General features: G+C 42.7%; 1 protein-coding gene across 2 annotated transcripts in view; it reads right to left on the bottom strand.

The window, feature by feature from the left end:
- SLC38A1 (solute carrier family 38 member 1) overlaps positions 1-13,671 on the bottom strand; it is a 42,781-nt gene extending 29,110 nt beyond the window's left edge. The window contains exons 1-2 of one of the 2 annotated variants that reach the window (XR_013182423.1): positions 13,379-13,671; positions 4,562-4,774 (exon numbers count right to left, since the gene is read on the bottom strand). Coding sequence is in view for 1 of the 2 variants with exons in the window: in XM_054631292.2 (XP_054487267.1) it covers positions 4,562-4,680 (119 nt within the window). In the remaining variant the exon portion in view is untranslated. The remainder of the gene's footprint in view (positions 1-4,561; positions 4,775-13,378) is intronic. The other variant, XM_054631292.2, reaches the window with a different exon arrangement.
- Positions 13,672-19,776: the final 6,105 nt, after the last annotated feature.

Raw genomic sequence — 19,776 nt, 5'->3', positions numbered from 1 at the left:
TTTGATAAATTGATCCAAAGTACTTTCTTCTGAGTTAGTTCTAGAGAAAAAATGGAGTTGGCTTTTTGCCCAGCTAGGCTCCTCATCCACCCCACATCAAACTGCACTTTTTGCCATTTTTCTGTGTGATGTGTACAGGAGGGCAGAGTCAGACATGGGAATGAGGGTACTGGGACCCCAGACAATGAGGGACATAACACTGAGCCCAGCTTTCTTATGGGGGACTTCCCAGCCCCAGGATGGCTTGCTTGGACAGCCCAGCAGTGCTGCAGTACAGGGGGATGTGGGCTCTGCCTGTGCTGCATTTGCTGCTGCAGGCAACTTAACCTGCAAGTGCAGAGCAGAGGACAACACTTGGTGTGGCCATACCATATGCCAGAAAAGTTTTCCACAAATGAAAAATATTACTGATCTTAAATGAAATAAAATGAAAAGGAAAAAAAAAGTACAGTGGAAGGTAATCCAATGAATTCAGCAGAAACAAATTATATCAAGTTATTGCTTTTTATAAACTTTTTTTTTATTATTTCAGGGCGGTTTTTCTTCCTTAGCGCATATGAAAGGAAACATATGCTGGAGTACCGGAATTTCTAGTTAAACTGTGCCATGCATCTGCTCTGCTTAATAGATGTGCTCAGAAAACAAGCCATTCATTGTCACAGAATGCTGTATTTTTGACCTTTACGAAGATGACACAAATTAAGTGAAACGCCTGTTTACGCCGCCTCTGCCAGCCCTCCCAAGGATCAGAGGCCAACTGTGAGAGGTGCTGTGGCAATGCACTGTAGGACTGTCTGTGCCATCAAAGCCTTGAGACTCCCTGACAAGCATGAAATCCATTTGCACTGTTTGTTGTCTTCATTTCAAACGATGCTTTACCCATCACTGAAAGACATAACCTGTTCTTACATATTTCTGCTTTCCTGTTGTGTTTCCTGTATGATAGCTGAGCATGAAAAGACTATACAAAACTTTTCTGATACATTAATGAAATATCCTGGCCAAGATACAATGAGCTCATCCTTGTGATGCATGAAGCCTCACAGCTGGCCTGGAAAGAATATCTTCATCTAATTCTTTTCCTGGTTTGATTTAGTGCAAAGTAGAAACTTAGCCTTATTGATAAAGCGGTTTAAAAAGGATGATGTTAACTATGGTTTCCAAATTTAATTTATTTAAGGACTTCAATGAGAAATGTTTGATTAAGGTGATACCCCCAAGCTAACCACTTTGGCTAAGCAGAGTTAGCCAAAAACCATTTAGCCATCTCGGATACGTTTAAATATAATTAAATTAAAATGGTATTTTATAATGCCTTAAACATTTGTTAGGGAAAGCTAGTTTTGCCAAGATGACAGAACTTTATCCTTAGGCAGCTTCTTAAACTACATGCTAACTTGAGCAGTGGCAAAGATTTCCAGGGCAGGCATGAACAAGAAATGCAGAGGAAAGCTTGATCTGACTTACACTATGAAACTTGGACCAGATCTTAGCATACCTACTAACAACCTTGTTAACTGAACAAGGGGTGCTGATAACTTACTAGCAACGGTAAACCAAGACAGGCATTCAGACATCAACCTCTTGAGAGGATTGTCATAGTTATAGTCAAGGAGTAGGCTATCTAAATACTGATTTACAATTATGTGCAGAGATGGCAAGGTTTATAGCCAGGAGACATAGTTAAAAGTCACAAAATCCATGTCTGGGTTTCATGCAAATTTCTGAACTGACATTTTCAGAAGACATTCCCATTCAACATCTGCATACAAAGAAAAAGCCCTCTTAGTAGTACAGCCTCTTCAAATCAACGTCCCCTCACTACATATATTTAGGCCCAGAAAAGGCTGGAAAGCCAAAGGAACATACAGGATTCTTTTCCAAGATCAAGAAATATTTGGAGTTTACAGCCAGCTTTGGAATCAGCTTGTGCCTGGTGTACCATCCAAAAGACCCTTAAAAATTTGCTCTACATTGAGCTGGAAAAACTACGTCCCGAGAGAAAAAAAAAAGAAATTAAATACAGAGTGCAAAATCAAACAGGTTGAAACAATAAAAAAGTAAGTTGGTTGAAAATTAGAGATCTAATCTAAAGCTCAAGTGAAATCAACAGAAAAAGTCCCACTGATTTTGATGGACTTGGGCATTTTACAAGGCCTCACATCACATGCCAGGAAATACAAAATGTGTTGCTCCCTATGCCTGTTAACCTCTTACTCCATGGAAAAAAAGGTGTCTGCCAAAATAGCTATAGGAAGGGACTAACCACATCCTTTCAGGATGCACGGGTGCAGAGCAGGATATGCCTGCTTGCTCGTCACACAGGATGGCATGGAGGTGCTTGCACAGGGCAGCAGCTGTGGGTGGCTCAGTGACAGCCTCAGCCCCAGGGCATGCTGGCAGGGCTGCACTGCTGCCAGCCTGCTGCTGCACTGGAAGCTCTGGTCCGTGCCAGCTGCCTTGAAACTCTTGGTTTGGACATGGAGGGGGACATGAACAAACTGGGATATACAGGGCCAAATAGTCATGCATGGGATGCAAGTAGCTGTCCCATGAGTGCCTGGGCAGAGGACTAAGGGAACCATAATATGCTATATCCTATAGACAAATGATAGATCCTCTTCTGCAGAGGAAGCAAGTTCTCCAGAAAGGAATAGAAAATTGTGAAATATGTTAACTTGCCCTAAGAGCCAGAACAGTAATTAGAAATTCTACGTCTGAGTTTCTGACCCTCTTTCATCACTCCACTTTTCTTCCTCCTTTTGCAGGCAGTCTGGATCCAGCCCAGATCTTGTCACACTTACTATGCCCTAACTCCACAGAGCACATGGTGACCACAGAGGACCAGGCACATACAGCACGCTCCTTCCCCACCCTCCATAAACATTCACTGACAATGAAGCGCCAGCAGGGTTTTTCCCCATAACAGTTACTGATGGCATCAGCCAAAGTGCTGGGGAGGCACAGCCAGCCCGGTATAGCCACTCCTTGTCTCAAGGATATAAATCCTCAACAGCCTCCGGGGAGTGAATTTACCACTGTCAGCCCCAGAGCTCCTCTCCTTACAACGTGAACCAGCAGGAAAGCAAGCAGGTTCATACTGGAACTGTTTTGTTTTGGCAAACTTGGCGGGCTTTTTGTCTTTCTCTTGCCTTTTTTTTTTTTTTTTCTTTTCAACAGAAGTGGTTTGTGTTTCATTTTGGCACTTTCCATCAAAGCAGTTGCATCAGAAAATTCCTGACCAGCTCTAATCTTCATCAGCGCAGCTGCGCTGCGGTCACAGCACCACCCGCCCTGCCGGCGACGGCCCCAGGACTTCCCCTCCCTGGGGCTGGCACCCTCCTGCCCCCACCCCCGCCACCAGCCGGGCCCCTGCCCTGTCCCACGGCACGGCTGGCTGCTTTTGCTACTTGAATGGTGTGGACAATGCTGGGTGCTTATTCCCACACCTGTCACCAAGATCCTTGTCCACCCATGCAGTTGCGAGTGTCACAACTGACTCTAACCTCGCCTGGGAAAAACCAGCTCTGAATTTCATTTTAACTCTAGAAAATGAGTTTCTCACGTAGTTGGAGAGGATGCTGCCAACAGGAAGAAAAGGCAAGAGAAGAAGATTTTAAAGATCATAAAACAGGTGGTGGCAGCCCCGCAGAAGGGATCGCAACAATGTGCTGGCACAGGCTTCCCAGCAGGGCTGGATCCCTATGCAGGCAGTGACTGGCCCTGTGCTCCACCTTGGTTTGCAATATTTGAACAGGAAGTTTGATCAAAACAGAGCTTCCTATTTTACAGCTCACAAAATACAAACAGGGTCTGTCAGCAGGTCTTTGCTGGAAACTGGATGGCTCAGCACCTGTTGGAGGCTGGCAGGAAGGACTGGAGAACTGCTCTCTGGAGAAAAGGCAGCTCTTCAGAAATGACTGTAAGCTTATAGAAAAAGCCAACAGCCTAATAATTGTATTGATAATAACTGTATTGATAATAATTGTAACTAAGAATTTTCACCAATATTGATGCAATTTTTAACCTTGATCCGAGTTAGGTGTAAGACAGAGTTTTACCATCTTGCCACTTCTGCCTCAAGGGAGCAAACTGCTGCCCAGTTTATCTTGTCAAATTGCAAACACAGACTGGAACTACAATTGCTGCCAACCACACCAGAAGCTTGGATACATGGAGGTGGCCAGACAAGCTAAAATTGTCATACCAGAGATGAAAAGTCAACTAAGAGACTTCCTCAAAATTATGCCATCATATTGTTATTACTTCTTTGCTGTGTGGAAGCAGACATCTAAAATTTTGGCTTTTTGCTGCATTATATGTTTATGAATTTTATTAGACTAATTTGAAAGATTCAAAATGATGAATAAATTGCTACTCTGTTTGCTTTATCTGCTATTGCAGCCTATGCCCAACAGATGTTACGTATGAAATTCAAATTACATCTTCAAATGGAGCATGACTTGGTAATGAATAATTCAAGATACATACTGAAAATTAGAATGCTGTTTTTAAACAGTGTGTTTCTTAGCAGAGGCAACGTCAGTGGAAAAATACTCACCTATTTATCTGGCCATTTTCCACCTCTGTGAAATCATTTGAATCATTGCTGATGTTATCATCTTCAGGGACAGTCATATTCTGCAATTCGGTCAGTTCTAATCCAGCTTTGAAAGGCATGCTGGGTGAGGAGCTGTGCCTATCCAAGTGGATCTTCAAATACTAGTGTTTGGTTGGTATCTTGTGAGTAAACTGGAGCCACAGTGTCCACAACCTAAATAAAACAAAAGGAAAAAACCCAAGATGTATACCAAAACCAGCAGGCAATATCACCAGGAAAAACCAGTGAAACCTGCACCGGAGGGACATCCATACCAACCAATTTTGTACTGTTATATGGACCTCATGTTATTATCTAAATACATTGCTGAACAATAGTAACCTTGTATGTCTTAATGAGATCAACCTCACTAACCTTACAAATTTACCCTGTCCTGCAATCTATCGCTGAAGACAGCAATTTTTTTTAAACTTGTGGGCAAGCCCAGCCTGTTTGTTTCAGGAAAAAAGATTAACCTCAAATTAAGGACTAAAAACTATTTGCTTGTCCAAGTCTGTCCCAATTCAATATCTGGTGTTTGTCCTCTCTATACTCTCCATTCTTACTTAAAAATATAAAATACATGTCCATGCTGATTCTAAGTGGGATACAAAGAGGGATAGAGTTATCCCAGTACTCTGTGCTACTAGCACATGTATTCCAACTTGTTAAGGATTTTTGGGAAAGCACAGGTGCAGTGGATCCTTTGTTCAAATTTTTGGATGGTTAAACTTGTTATGAACAAGGAGAGAAACAGAAAAAACCAAAATCCCTAAGCTCATGTATCACAGAAAGAAAGAGCAATGTATACCTTGTGTCAAGCAGTTATTATCTAGAGACCAGGTGATGTCTCTTCTGATAGATGTGTTCCATAAAAGCACAAAGAGGAACACCAAAGGCAGATCAGAGAAGCCTGCTACAGTGACATACTTCCTCATCAGCAATGCAAAGCAACCGAAAGACCAATATTTTCCTGGAGTCCAACCACCCTCGGCTGAGCTACAACTCCAGCGTGGTAGTGAGGCAACAGCATGTTACTCACAAACAAGCTCCTGCACCACAACTCTCTCAATTCCCATTTTGTGAATGAATTTCCTGCAGTATTGCCAAACAGCTATTCAGCCTGGGGTACGTGGTGAACCCTCAGACACCAGATTAGTTTGGGGATATTTTAATTCTCAGGGCTACCTCAAAGCCATCGAACTGCATGCAACCAGAGGCACGAGCATCCCCAGGCTCTTGCAGGGCGAGACAGGAGGATGTAGTTCACTCGTTCAGTTATGACATCTGCCTGTTTCAAATTAAGTTTACAGAAGCCAGTACTTCTGTTTTATACCACATCCCCACCACACAGAAGATAGCTTTGCAAATGAACAGCTTTTTCCCTGTAAATTCTTTCTCAGAAACGCCATTTTCAATTCCTCAAGAGCCCATCCTGTCCAAAGTTCAGGAGCCAAGTTTAAAGGCTACCCTCGAGGCTAACAGCAGGATCCCTTCTCTTCAACTGAAGGAGCAGCTAAGCATGTGATTATAGTGGCAAACACTGCCTGGTGGAAGGGTAGAGTTTGGGGTGTGTGAGCTGGGTACTTTTCAACTCCTCTGCAAAAGAGATTTCCACTACAGATAGCAGGAGAAAACTACTCAGGTATTAAAATGTTGGCACAATAAAATATTAAAAAAATAAAAATTGATTTAGGCTACTGATAAATAAATGCAGACTGGCAAGCAGAGGGTGGTTTTAGCATTCTGGAACAGTCTTCCCAGAGGCTGCAGGGATATAATAGTCTACCTATTTTGGAAGAGAAGCACAATCTTTTTATAAAAGGATAAAGCCACAGGAGACAGCAAGTGCTGAGGTGGCAAGGACCAAGCCCACTGAATTCTGAAGTTTCTTGTGACCATGAGTTCCTAAAATAAACAATTTCTTAAGAGACCCGGCAACCTCTGTACCAGGATCTGGGTCCCCTGGCATTTTAAAGCCTGTATAAAGGTTCAGCTGAGATTCAAGCAGAGAAGCTTTTCCTTTGGGCACCGTTATGCATCATGATGCCCAGGAGGATTTTCAGAACTGCCTTGACATTGCCTGGGCTTAATAAATTCCCCGTTAAGTGTTTCAGAAGCAGGTGCTGAAATTAGCAGCCGTGTGAGGTAAGCAGCGCACCGGAGAGCGGCTGCACAGCTCACTGACGTGTGGCTCCAGCTTCGCCCTCTGCCCCTCTGTCCCTGAAACACTGCAGCACCAGACTGGCAGCAACACAGCTCCCTGCTTCATTCCCAAAGAATCTTTGCAGCACAAAAGTGGCAAGCTTTGTCCGTTTCAATCAAAACCCTGCTTCTACAGAAAACGAATTGAATGGAGACTCTTTGAGGGCATGTAGTGATAGGACAAGGGGGAATTGCTTTAAACTGAAAGAGGACAGGTTTAAGTTAGATATTAGGAAGAAATTCTTCACTGTGAGGGTGGTGAGGCACAGGAACGGGTTGCCCAGAGAAGTTGTGGATGCCCCATCTCTGGAACTGTTCCAAGGTCAGGTTGGATAGGGCTTTGTACAACCTGGTGTAGTGGAACGTCTCCTTGCCCATGGGAGAGGGGTTGGAATGAGGTGATCTTGAAGCTCTTTTCCAACACAAACCCTTCCATGATTCTATAGGACAGAGCAAAATCTTAGAGTAAACTGAAGCACCAGCAAGATTTCATGTTTCAGACAGACAAGTTGCTCCTGAAGCACCATAAAAGTGGGCATATCTCTGAATATGTGTCAGGTTCTTGCTAGGGTAAGTGATTTACTAAAAAAACCACCATAACAAAAACAAACAAACAAAAAAATCGTGAATGAAATAATGCATAGCACTGCCAAGTATGAGAAAACCTGATCTCAGCGTCAAAACATGAGGTGGGTGAGGAGAGAGTGGTGGGGCTGGGAACTAAGTTTTCATTGTCATGGCATGAACTCATCACAGATCTCTGGCAAAGTAAAACCAACATGTCCTCTGCATCTCCACCTATAAAATTAAGATGATAATAGCGACACTAACACTCAGTATGTGAAGTGCTTGAAGATTTAGAGACAAAGGGTGATACAAGTGTGATACCAGGAATAAAACACTATGCAAATCACAAAATTTTTGCAATAACTTTATCTTAGAGATATACAGAGAAAACCCTCTGTCACTGCTAATTACTCTGGGCACTCTCCACAGTCAATGGAGTATAGGTGGTCACATGAATTTCATCCCCAAATCACCTAGACTAAACTTCAAGTTCACTCATGTGACAAATCACAGAGCCTAAATAAAATCTAAAATCCCAAAAGGTTAGGGATCATGTCAAATAGCTTAATTCCTTACAAATCCAGTGTCCACTCCAGACCTGTCACTTGGCCTCTACAGCAGAGCCTGCTGCTGGGGGACAACCCCCTGACCCATGGGAGGGGTCTGCAGTCACACTGAGCTGTTCCCTGCAATTGCAATAGCTTTGCTCCCAAAAGGAGATTGAGTGCTGGGATAGCTGAGCAAGTTGCCACCTCAAGTGCACATGCCACTCGTGCTGTGAGAAAAAAATCCCAAAATTGCTTCAACTAATAAAAATTCACCATATGTTGATACTGAGCTTTAATGGAAGCAGCAGGGTAATATTTGTACTTTTACGGCCTTTTCATTCAAGAAATGTCTTAAAAGACATGCAAATAAAAATGCTATGTTGGCACGAGTTCTTAGGCTGAGCTTTATTCCTAATTCAAATTGAAAGACAGTAAATAATCACATTAATAGTGACTGCAGAAATTCCAATCACCTCAGCCACTGTGCCTACTACTCTGTCCTACTACTCAGCTTTTAACCTCTTGAAAGGAAAACCTCCAGAGACCCACAATCAAACCTCTTCTTACAGACACATACTTAGTAAATCATAAAGGACAAATCTGAATTTTGCTCTTGTTTCAAATGTTTCGACTCAAATGGGCAAGCACTCCTTCTTGTAAAAGGCATCAGCCAGAGAGAAGACCAGCAAAGAGCTAATGACTCTTCAAAACAAACCTCAAGGATCTGTGTTTGGTAGCTGGCCCAGCTCCTCTGTTTAGTAGAAAAGCATGCTCTGGCCTAGTAGCTTGGCTTTCTCTTTAAATATCCCATGATATGTCTTGTAAAAGCCATTACAGATAATTTATTTGCTGTGTGCTCCTTGCAGAATAGAGGAAAGATTACAACTGGTCACAACTTCAGGAGGACTATGAGATGACACAAGAAGATAAAATAAGCTTATTATTTTCAAGGACACAGAGACCTTCACAAGCCATAAAAACATATTCCAGGAACTGTAGTAATTTTTTCTGTTGACTTGTGAAACATAAAAAAGAAAATCCCTACAACTCCATTTTCCTGGACTGTTAAAATTCCATAAGAGCAGTAATGGGATCAAAAACTTTATGTTTGGAAAAAATTTGATAATACAGAAAACCTATTTCTTCTGGTTCATGCATGAATCCTTTCTAGGCCATACATGGAAGAGGTATAATCTCAGAAAACACTTTGTCAGAAGCTGTGTTTCTAAAAAGCACATCATCACTCCTGGTAGTAATCACAATGGCTTAATTCATGTTTTTTTCATATCCTGTAAATGATACAGTTCCAAAAGTGTAATCTTAAGGCACATGGCTGCTCAAAAGCTGACCCAGTACATGAGAGGCATTTGGGCAAGTGGTCAATCTGGACCACATCTAGTCCACCTCTGTGTATGGTTTTTGCAATATGCCCTTTCACTGGGCACTTCATTCACTGCACACTTCCTGCAGTCAAATGGTCTTGGGGCTGGTAAATATCCAAAACACACTAAGCACTTTCAACTATGGAAATCGAGATAAGTTGCTCAAAAGACAAAATGCGACTTTTGTCAACTTTCTTCTCAAAGAGAGTATTGGCAAGAAAAACCAGGTTAGTTACAAGTCATCAGAACCCTGCACACGAGTTTCACACAAGCTGTTTTTATTCCTGCAAAGCCTGAGGTGTGATTCTTTGGTCATACTTTTGAAAGTTTTTTTCAAAGAAGAGCAATATGACCAGTAAGACACCATGGATATAAATAATGAAACACAGAGACTGAAACTCTGTGTACTAACTATTCACTTAAATGACAGAAAGCAAGAATAGGCTTTATACGTAACAGTATCACACTGGGAGGCAGGGAAGCAGCTATCAGCTTTTTGTTCTGCATTGGTGACACCTGACATAAGGGACATAAAGCTCCAGACTTACTCCTCATCTACAGAAAGGACAAAATGGAGAAATTACAGAAGAGCCACTGAGATAACAAAGAGCTTGGAAATTAGACTGACTCACATCCACTGAGCAAACATCTGCAGTGCTTGAAATGTCATTGCCTCCAGCTCCTCAGCTCTGCCCCTCTGCAGCAGACTGCAGCCACAGGAGCAGTAGAAGGAACTGGGTTCACCCCAGCCCCAGTGGTGTCCCAGCTGGGTCAAGGTGCCACACAGAACCCACAGGGTGCTGGCACTGTCCTGCCCATTGGGGCACTGCCAGGATGAGGGCAGCGTGGTGGCCAGAAGGCCTTGGTGCTGCTGCAGCCATTTGCTTGGTGTCTGCAAGCCACCACCTCTCATCCCCAGGCTCCTCTCTCTCACAACCCCCACAGCATGCAGGATGGAAACAGTTAAAAGATAAGATAGGGGGTCGGAAAACAAGCGTCAGAAGTCTTGGGAAGGAAGCTCAGAAAAGAGTGCCATAAAACAGAAGTGATGAGAACAAATGTGGATAGTCAGCCATCCTCTTGGTAGTGCACGACCTTGTGCTGCAACAGGAAAACGTTCCTGCTCTGCCCCATCACTCTCCACACTGCCCTTCCATGCTGCCATGAAGAAAGGGAAGACAGTCCCAAATTAAGTTTCGACAGGCTACTCAGCTGATCAAAGGCAGGCAAATAAGAAACCATAAAATCCCAGTCTGATTCACCAAGTGATTCATTACTTTAGGCAAAACACTTAAAGATGAGCCATAAAGGAAAATGGTCTTGAGTACATTTTTGTTTTGAGCCCTTCCCAGTCAAATTAGGAAAGGCATTTGGCAGAGGAATATAGTCACATTTTTTCCTAATTATATTTCTTTGTGAAATTCTCTCGACAGTCTTGGTTTTCAGAAGAGATCCCACAACGCACCGCCACAAATAAATGCGCTCTTGTCTTCCACAGAAAGTGGAAATTCTGTATGAGTGGGGCTTTATGGGTCACTGCAAGAAAACACACTATCCAGATGTATTTCTAAGGGTTAAACAGCAGCTTTGAAATTTCCATTTAAGTAAACTTTTGTACTACAGAAGGAAGAATCCTTTGTATAAATTCATGTGTAACTCACTTTTCCTCTGCCCCAGTTTACAAGTAATTTCTCTGCCTCAGTTTTCTTGACTGTAAGAGACTTGAAGCAATATTTACCTGATAAGCTTGGGCAAATATTTTAAGCGCTAACTGCAAAACATGTAAAAGCTGCCATTTTTCCCAAGAGCAGCTGCTCAAACTTCTTGGATTGGATTAAGGTCACAGCAGTAAGTATCCATCAGAAAGAAAACTGAATTCAGGCTTAAAATATTTAAATATTTCCATAACATCCACTTGTCTTCACAATACAAACTTGTAAGTGCTGGTTATTATCATGTTAATTGCTACGCAGATTCCAACAGAAATGAGCAAGATGCTAAAAAGAAAGAGAAGAGCACAGGAGAGAGTCCCATTTCTGCTCAGTCACCACTCTTACACTGCTAAGAGCAAGCTCCCAAAACAGCAAACACAGACAAAATGTAGGACAGAGACCCAGGATGAGCAGCCTCCAAGCAGGAAGGCCGAGAGAGCACTGCCTCCCCTCCCACCCTTTAAAACCCTTGTAAAAAGCAGGATTTGGGCACGAAGGACAATTGATTCTCCACATTTTACAGCAGTCTGCAGAAAGCCCCAAACTCTGGGGATAATCGTCTTCACACGGGTATGTGCAGCTTGGTGCACACTGCCAACAACCGTCTCCCATCCTCACCCAGCCTGGAGAGCCCAGTTGGTCCAACTACAGCATAAATCGTCTCAAGTGACGAGACAGAGGATGCTGCAGTGTGCTTCAGTGAAGTGCTCTCTCTATGGTGCCTCTTAAAAAGAAAAAAACCCGACCTTCCAAAAAGGCAAAGTCAAATAGGAGTCATTCAGCACGACAGTGAAGCAGATCCCATTTTAGTCAGTGAATTTCCACTGAGCCTCAGCAGAAGGCCTCTGCTCACCAGCAATATGGCAGTTCGGAGATCTCACGCAGGTTTTGCAAAGCGGATTTCAGCGCCATTTCGGCAGGGGCTCCTAGCCTGGAAAGGGCAGTTATTGATACCTATATCCTTCAGCAACAGATGAAATGTCCTTTAAGAGGCTTTCTAAATGAAGGTGGTGTTTTGGTAGCAAATGAAGTAAAATTTAGATGGAGGATGCTGTTTCTTTCTCCCCCTGCAGCTGTTTTTATTTCTTCTGATCTATGAAGGTTATCCTCAGAATGTAGGGAATTTTTGCTTTGTTATGTTTTTTATTCCTGCAATATATTTTATCAACTAAAAGGTATCTTTTTCTTACACTTTACTTCTAGAACAATGTCTATTCTATGTTATTTTGCCTTTCATGCACAAGTAAAAGCCAAACAAACCCGAAGGTGAAGGAAGCAGAGCACAGGTTCCTATTTATAATTTGAACTAAAGGTTGGTAGATATGCCCCACAGCAGTCTGGGATTCTGAATAGCCTGCGGACATGAGGTGAGTTCAGCTGGTAGCGCAAGAAAACTATAGCTTCTCCTTCCATAAAACCAGCTGCCAGATCCAGGGTTTATTTCAGTCCTTCCAATGTCACATAAACAAAGCACGGCTTTACACACCTCATCGTCTCCTCCCTCACAAGGAAACAGACACATCCTAGCTACAGGTTGCATTACGAACTCCGCAGAACAATGGAACAAGCCCCCAGCCGCAAGAGCGAGCAGGACGTACACACACGTGAGCCAATGCAACCCCGGGCATTCACCCGGGCCTCTTTTTGTTCTCGCCTCGGCTCACGAAAAGCGACCACCTCAGCTGTTACTATGTATTTACGGGCACCACGCACACGCGTGCGCGCCATGGGCCCAGACTGCATTTTCCGAATACCGTAAAACTTGCACTGACCCCATGGCAGTGCTGGGTTTAAGGGAAAGGCAGGAACGTTCCCCGGGCACAGCTACACCGCGGCCGCGCACCCTGCCCGGGCTGCGGCACCCGCGACCCGGCCGTCATAAGGGGCAAACTCATTTATTATTACTACATTCTTTTTCTCTGCCAGCGGAAGCCCGTAGCCGCACTGCCTGGTTTTTGTTTTATTTCTGCGGGTTTTGTTTGTTTGTGGGTTTTTTCCACAAACTGCTGCCCGCCTCAGCAGTCGGCGAGGGCAGCATCGCCTCCCGCCTCCGGCGCGGCAGCGCGCCCAGCCGCGGGAGATGCCGCATGGCCGCCCGTCCCCTCGTCCCCTCCGCCCCGCCGGGCTCCCCGAGCCCCGCCCGGCTCGCTGCTCGCATTTTTAGGGTTTGCGCTGGGCAGCACCAGGGGCGAGCAGACACGTTTCGCAGGGGATGGGGGAGGGTTGCGCACACGGCGGGGACAAAGCGCGGGCGGCGGCGGGCTCCGGGCTCCGGCCCGCGCTGCGCGGCCGCGGCGCCGAGACAAAGGGGACACGGGGAGCCGCGGCCCCATCCCTCCCATTGCGTTAGCCGCTGCTGCCTACCTTGCCCAGGAGCCGCGGGGACCCTCTGAGAAGCGATCCACCTTTTCCGCCGGGATCCGACTGAAGAACCCTGATAAATAATTATAGTGATAAAAATAAAATAAAATATAATTGAAAAAAAAAAAAAAGAAAAAATAAGAAGAAGAAGGAGAGAAAGGGGCGAGAAGGGGGGTGAATGAAACTGGCGAAACGAAAACGACTAGAAAGATGCCCTTCCTCCTCCCGCCGCGGGTGTGTGCATGTGGAGGTGGGCGGGCTGGCGGGAGCGCGCCGGGCGCGCGCCGCGCGGGGCCGGGGCCGCGCCTTCAGGTGCTGCGGGGCGCGGGGACTCCGCGGGGCGGCCGCTCCTCGCACGGGTCCGGGCAGGGCACCCTCGGGCCCCCCGACACGCACAGCTCCCCGGCCGCACGGACTTTCAACACCTTTCCTTAAAAAAAAAAAAAAAAAAAGTGATTTTAAAGTGATTTTTCACTCTTTTTACAAAAGACAATAATTTTTTTCACGCCACGGTTGGAGAAGCCCTCCTGGAAGGCAGGTTGGATTTTTGTGACTTGAAATGGCTACGGAAGATCTGGCACTATTGTGTTAGCCGATTTCCTGTTGTGTCATGCAAAAGGTAAATGCTGCCATTTGTGCAAGAGGTCGGAGTATTTCCTGCTGGGGCAAGACACTTTCCTTAAAATGAACGGGGGAATTCAGTGCACAGATGATTTGCTGTAGCATGTTATTTCCATCCTAATACCTAGAAAGCATTGCATGAGCTTTTTGGATTGGAAAAAACTTTTTAAGAACTAACCTGAAGCAAGATGGTATTGCAGCTGTCCTTGGCTGCCCTCCCCTACAGAACACATGACTTGCATGGGATATCACAAGGCAGAGAATGAAAGGGTGATGGAGCCTGTGGGTTTGGGTGCAGTTTGCCTCGCTACCCATGAACGGTAATGGCTTCTGGGAAGCTTTCATGGCAACTCTTTCATAAGCTTCTTGAGGTGCTTGCTCTGGAATTTCCACTGCTGTGTCTCATAAATGTCAGGCCGAAAAGGCAGATGACACACATGAAGAACTGTGGTTTTCAAATTACTGATTTGCATATAGAAATTGGATTCCTGTTTTGGTGCTTTCACAATTTTTATTTTTTTTTCCCCAGTAGAGCAGTTCAGAGAATCATAGAACAGTTTGGGTTGGAAGGACCTTTAAAAGTAATCTAGTGCAACCCCCAGCAATGAACAGGGACATCCTCAGCTACATCAAATTGCTCAGAGCTCCATCCAGCCTGTCTTTGAATGTTTTCAGGGATCCACCACCCCTCTGGGCAACCTCTTTCAGTGTTTCCTTATATCTAATCTTTCCTTATATCTAATCTAAATTGACCCTCCTTAGTTTAGACCCTTGTCCTATTGCAACAGGCCCTGCTAAAAAGTTTGTCACTCTCTTATAGGCCCTCTGTAGGTACTGAAATACACAATAAGGTCTCCTTGGAGCCTTCTTTTCCCCAGGCTGAAAAACACCAACTCTTTCAGCCTTTTCTCATAGGAGAGGGGGTCCATACCTATGATCATCACCAGGATCCTACTGCTCCAAAGCTCCATGTGTCTCCTGTGCTGAGGACCCCAGAGTTCTCTGAATGTGAAGTGCTGTGCAAGCAGTAACTTAATTAACACCTATTGCACCCTGCTAGGACAAGAGCCATATCATCCCAGTATTGAGAGTGAAGCCTGAGGAAGAGCTAGCTGAACAAGGGCATTAGGGCAAGGGCTGATCTTTCAACCTCACTCGTGTGATTAAACCTCTCACATCAGAATCATATGCAGCTCCAGAGAAATTTAAGATTGACAAAAGATGTGGGACTGGATTTCAAGCCAGAGGCTTCATTCCCCACCCAGCCCTCAGTGCAAGGTACCATGCCTGAAAGCAGAGAAGTAAGTATTTGCAATTCACTCTGACTCACTTAGACTTATATATGGTAAACTGAAAATCAATCTCTCCCCCAGATTATTGAATAAAAATATGTGTTATATAGTGGATGAGGTCAGGTGGTGTTACTGTGGGGAATAAGAGGAAACTACTTTGTTTCTTTAAAACAAAATATGTATCAGGCTATCAGGTGAATGATCATTGATTTGATGTGTTCTGCTACCTCCTTTCCTTTTATAGTTACAAAGGCAGGCTATTTGATTCTTACCTTGTCATGTGCATTCTTAGAATGGAGGTAATTATTTTTAATAGAATTTCAAAAAAAAAGTCATTTTAATATATTTTAACCAGCTCCAAAAAATTATAGTACTTCTCAGGAATGGAAAGTATTTTACTTTGCATCTTTAGTAGTTCAAATTTCTCCAATCTCCCTCTCAATATCTCTCTGATTTTTTTATCACTGTTGGTTCTGTTTGCCTTGATATGCTGTGAAACTTTGATGCTTGTGGCAAGCATCTTCTAGTTCTAGTTTTATGGTTTCTTGTAGGCTTTTTTCCAACAGGTTTTCATGGCAGTCACTCCTTATTGACCCTATTCACGCCTCCTGTGTCTTTCTCTTTATTCTTTTCATTCATTATCTTGCTCCTATTCCTGGTTTAGAGATATACTACAAAATTCAGGAATTTACTGTAATATTTTTCTTTCTGTTGCCCATATTAAACTGGTATGAGATGGTTATCCATCACAAATCTCTTCTGGATGTCTTTCAATGCACTTATCTAGTCAAAATGGATCCTCTTTTCTTTCCTCTGAAATAACCCTGAGCCTTTCTCTGTTTGTGGTATCACCATTCTCATCCTGCTTTTGTTCAGACTTGCAACTTCCAAATATCCTTTAGATTATATTTTGCCTGCCTAAAATGAATCAACAGCCATGTTCATTTTCAAAACTACCCTCTGAAGTGCAATGTTCTTCCAGAGTCTGGAAAATTCCCTTCTGTACTCTCCTTCAAAAATTTATGCTTATTGACTAACTTATACTTACTAATGGAAATTGCTGGTATGCGACAAAAAATATATCTACATAATAAAAGTGAACTTAAATCAAAAGACACCAAATACTTCTTTGGTTGACTAAATTATTGCACGTGTGAATATTTGGCAATTTTCTTCATGCAGTTTCAGAATGCTGTTTGATTTGGCATGCATTTCATTGAACGTGGGGCTTGTTTGGCTTCTTTGTTGTCTTTTGCTTCCAAATTGCAGCAAAGCCTACCAGACATTCCAGACACAATTCTTGCACCTGAAACAAAGCTGATGACAGAGCATCATTAATTTTGTATGATTATCCATTCAACTATTTTACCCTCAGGCAAATATATGGCTGCAGCCCAGGGGAATGGAGTTGCTGGAGTTGGAGGTGGCTGTGCCTGGGGCAGAGGAATTCACGGCTGATGTGATGAGGCTGACAGGTGGAGCTGGAGGTGCTTACAGACTGTTCTTCACCTCTATTTTAGTACATCCGTCATTGGCATGCTTGAACTCATGTGTTAGTGCTTGTGTGAAAGAGAGGAGAATAAAAGAGAACAGATCAAAAGTGTAAATCCAGCTGAAGGACAAAATCCTGTGTTTTTCAGAGAAGGTGCTTGCTGCCAGAAAGTGACCTTGAACATCTTTAAAGTCTCTGACTGCCATTCAAGAATAGCGATGAAGCAAAGGGCGTAAGCAATGGCTATTTTTGCACCTCAGTACTCCATCTAAATCAAGTTGAACTAAAATGCACATAGAATTTCGTGCCTTTTTTTTCCCCCACTGTTTTTATTTTTTTTGGAAAGAGGAATTCATGTCCATTTCCTGCGGAGAGCCAAGAAGCTTAGGTTTGATAACACAGTGTCTTAGCCACGGGACTGCTCACAGGAGGGGGCAGTACTGGTCCTCTTAAAAGAAGTAATTAGACAGGGAGATCCCTTTCTCACCAAAGCTGCACAGAGACCGTGTGCTCGAAAACTCTTGGAGATGTGCTGCAAGGACAAACAAAATACTGATACCTACTTGGGCTGGATGTGGCTCAAGCCCAAACACACGATGGGGCTTGCTGAAGTGAGTGAAGGCTTTCAAGGGGGAAGAGTAAGCAATTTACTTCACAGTACAAATTTATTCCTGGAAATAAACAAAATGTTTCAACAAATATCTGTGGATTCTCTAGTGCTGCTGCGCCAGGATTTGCTATCAAACAAAAATATAGATTTTGAGGATATCAATCACCATGTTAAAAGCCTTCTGGTGCTAGCAGGGTCCTAACACTGAGTCTGTGACATTAGCAGAGGATATTTTGCCTAGCAGCTGGGCAAGGCAGAACATCATTGACTGTGATGCATAATGTACGATCTGTACATGACTGGTCTTGCGTGATACTCCGAAAAGAGCTGCCCACACTTGTCACAGATTTTGTGAACACTGATAGCATCAACTGTGTTTAAACATGTGTTCAGCCGCCTCCAACCCTGCATGTTGAGACAATCAGTTTTCCAGGGCTGTGAAATCTTGCATGCATGTCTGTAATGCTGTGACCATGAGATGTTATCACTTGTTAGTTTCCTGGCCAAAGTACAATATAGGACTGATGATGAGTAATCCTGGTTTAATAGGAGTTGTTCTCTGCTCTTTCTCTTTAGATTCAGGAATTCACACAACGAACCAGGTAGTTGTGCTTTTTCTCCTTAACTCCTGATCATCTACTCTAACTCTTTTTTTCAGTCAGAACAAGTGTTTTACTGTGATACAAAGTTTTCAAACTTCTTGCATGAGGCTAAGGAAATAGCAGTGGCTAAAATAAAAGAGATTTACAATACGATAGATGCCTGCAGTGATAGTAGAAGTTTCATTTAAATAGATTTTAAAAGTAGGTGTAACAAGATGCTCTTTTATTTATTTGCCTTTAAGGTGTTGTTCTTGACGTCAGTTTATAGCACTATAGACCAATTTATATGATCTGAATATACCATAAAACTTTGATCTTTTTGAAATGAGTAAATTTAGATTTTGTGGTGACCAGGATGCTGAGCTGTGTTACAAAATAAAGATGAGATCCTCTCTTCTTTTCCCCAGAAAAGAATGGGTTTTGCCATTCAATTTGTAGAGAGAACTTCAAGGGCTTGCTTAGTATTTTGAGAGATAATACCTGTGATCTTATGTTGTCAGAAATTGTCCTGGCAAATTGCAACTCCTAGTTCCAGCATATACAGCATAGCTATTGGGAATGGGATGTGTCTAGAAACATGAGATAATTGAAAACTGTTGTGAATTAAATTATACTAAAAATACTTAGTTATGTATTGTATTAAATTATACTAAATATAATTTGTTTAATCTAGGACTGGGCTGCTAGTGCAGAGCCCCATAATTGAATTCTCCTCTTTTAAAGAAGATAGATTAAAAGGTAGATATATATAGATATATATAGATATATATAGATATATGAAAGAAAAAAAAAAAAGAAAACTTAGTTGAGAATTTAGGTGCCAAATATTATATATCTAAATCCATAACATTAATTAAAAGCTTTTGAAGTTGATGAGCATATCTCACTGCTGCTTAAATACATGGGCATGGAGGAAAATCAGTTTCTTTAGAAAGCAGAGTGCTCATTTACTTTACTATGTGTGAAATTAGGTGCTGACTTGTAAGTATCCAGGTTGTACGTACTGATCTTAGTGTAACCCTGCAATAACATGATCTGCTGACATCATGGTATCATGAAACATCATGAAATGGGAGAATTTGGAAAAAAAGAAAGAATTTTTTTTGACAATTCCTATGTAATAAGATGGCATAAGATTTTCAGGATGGTGGAAAAATGATGAATTCTTTAAATCACAACAGTAAACAAACAACTAATAAAGCTTAGATTTTCACACAAGAAATTCAGACTCAGGGAGTAGAGGACTACATTTTAAAATGATGTCTGTTAAGAACACCTTGATGGCCAATATTTTTTAAAAGAATAAACCAAAACAAAGCTATTGACATGTCTGAGGGCATTTCAGGAAGGGTGGCTGGAATCTGACAGAAGTAGTCAGTTTATTTAAAATCTGATGTCATTAACACATCTGTAAGACCAGACAGATGCCTCATATGGTACTCAGGACCCATCTCATCCTTCTTCTGGTAATTACATTAGCTTTTGCAATTCTGTAAAATACAAACAAATTCAATATTCATTAAACGTAAATTAAATCAGTGCAAGCAGAATTTATCCCATCATTTACAAGGCTTTGGGTATTGCATATTCCATGCAAGTCCCAGATTGTGACAGTGCTATAGGCCAAGGCCATGCTGTGTGCATATGTGTTCAGTGGTTATTATGTGTGCATGTCTTTAATGACATGTTTATGGAGGAGTAAAGTTCCATAGAAAAAGCATTAAACTAATAAAATTAAACACACTGGAATTTCATGTTATAAATATAGCAAGAGTTCCTGATCT

The sequence above is a fragment of the Agelaius phoeniceus genome, chromosome 5, assembly GCF_051311805.1.
Source record: "Agelaius phoeniceus isolate bAgePho1 chromosome 5, bAgePho1.hap1, whole genome shotgun sequence".
Classification (NCBI taxonomy): domain Eukaryota; kingdom Metazoa; phylum Chordata; class Aves; order Passeriformes; family Icteridae; genus Agelaius; species Agelaius phoeniceus.
Note: the sequence above shows the minus strand (reverse complement) of the source record. Positions and strands in the feature narration are given on the sequence as shown.